The 1,708-nt window shown below is 37.7% G+C and overlaps 1 protein-coding gene across 1 annotated transcript in view; it reads left to right on the top strand.

The window, feature by feature from the left end:
• The first annotated feature begins 1,412 nt into the window (after window positions 1–1,412).
• Window positions 1,413–1,708, top strand: part of LOC121664445 (cytochrome b-c1 complex subunit Rieske, mitochondrial) — a 3,618-nt gene continuing 3,322 nt past the window's right edge. Inside the window, exon 1 of the mRNA XM_042027753.1 lies at window positions 1,413–1,623. Within this exon, the coding sequence (XP_041883687.1) occupies window positions 1,413–1,623 (211 nt within the window). The remainder of the gene's footprint in view (window positions 1,624–1,708) is intronic.

Here is a 1,708-nt window from a genome sequence, read left to right as displayed (position 1 = left end):
GCTCTTTTCCTCCTAAATGGTAATTATAAAAGTTGTACTGTTAAAATGGCCTTCCCAGTTTTCTCTCCTCCCAACCCGAATATTGTTTATTTCCACCCATATACTGAGTGACAGCCCTCATAGTTTCTACAAATTACCTTTGCTCCAGCATATAATTATTGTGTCCTTTAATTACTACATCACCAGTAACTAGCTACCATCAGTACCATGAACCGAGTTGGGTAAATCATTATCTACTTAGGCTTAGATATCATAAACGTGCTGGGAAAGAAATAAATTATAGATCAATAGTAGTGGCACTAGAATGATCCATTCCACTTAATTAGAATTACCATATTTCAGTACAGTTAACAACAGCTGAAAAGAAAATGAAAAAGTCAACCCCTTGAATAAATCTTAATAAGGCTAGTCCTTAAACTACCATTCTACAGAGATGGGGAATTTTAATGCACAATCATAAAATAATTTAGTGGCAATATCATTATCAACAGCTGAATTTCAGAATAATAGTTCTTCATACAGCCAGTATGAACCACTAAAGCTTCACAGCCTTACATCAATGGACTAGGCTGGGTAGCTGGGAAATTGTTGTATTTTCAGAGAATAGTTCAGCTTAAATGTCTTCAAACATATTTCTGTGTTAAGTTTATCCTATGTTTTGGGAAATTTTCAGAAGCTTAAACTGGTAAAAGGGTTGACTGAAACAGGTATGCATCCACCAGTGTATCCATCTGTACAGAACTAAATCTAACCATTGGAAGCTGTAACAAGTCAAGCATGAGACTGCTATTGTAAAGTAAAATAAATTTAAGGAAAAAAACCTAAAAAACTAAAAAAGAACTATAACAAACCACCAAAGAAATCTAGAGATATTTATTTACTTGTGCCAGTCATTAGTGGAAGGGGGGCTCTCTTCTTTAGCCCCGAGTGCTGTAGCTATGTGATACATCTATGTGCTATATCTACTGTCCCCTTAGCCTTACAATTAACCCCCACCCCCAGAACAGCCCCTGGAGTCGATTCGGTTGTTGTCAACGTGCTTTACGTTTTCAAACTGGAAGTAAAATCTATCCCTCAACCAATTTCCTATGACAAGCTGAAAAAAATTAATCTTTTCCCAATTTGAAACTAATCCAGGACTACCTAAGACAAAAAAAAAAAAAAAAAAAAAAAAAAAAAAAAAAAAAAAAAAAAAAAATTAAATTACTAAGCTAAGGAAAAAAGAAAAAAGAAACAAAAAGGCGCAAAAATCATGCACTGCACAAGAAATAGAAGAAATAATAAAGGGCATGTATTATCCTAGAAGCGACACGCTTCTCTTTTAAGTATTGTTTTTACATAGCTCAAAATCACATCCTAAGAACAGCAAGGAAAAAAAAATCACTAACTCCTTCAAGGTGTTTTGGGGTGACATGGGTGTGTTTAAATGGATCCGTGTCTTGCAGCAGAGGCACCGGAGCGCTCCACAAACGCTTCCCCGAAGTGTTCCAGTCTGGCCCCAGCTCTCTAGCGGGGATCAGTCAGCACAGTGTAGTGTGGGACGGCCCTACAACACACGGACAGCCCCTCCAAAGCGTTACACAGGAACACCGCAAAGGGGAACTGCGCCAAAAGACAGCAAGAGTACGCTGAAAGAAAGGAAAAAGGGAAGGGACAAAATAGGGGGAAAAAGGGGGAAAAAGGGGGAGAAAAAAAGAAAGGGAAAAGG

This window comes from Corvus kubaryi, unplaced genomic scaffold, assembly GCF_017639235.1.
Source record: "Corvus kubaryi isolate FWS band 111438036 unplaced genomic scaffold, C.kubaryi_AGA036_p1.0 37300, whole genome shotgun sequence".
In the NCBI taxonomy this organism is placed as follows: domain Eukaryota; kingdom Metazoa; phylum Chordata; class Aves; order Passeriformes; family Corvidae; genus Corvus; species Corvus kubaryi.
The sequence above is the reverse complement of the archived record's forward strand: the minus strand, read 5'-3'. Positions and strand labels throughout refer to the sequence as shown.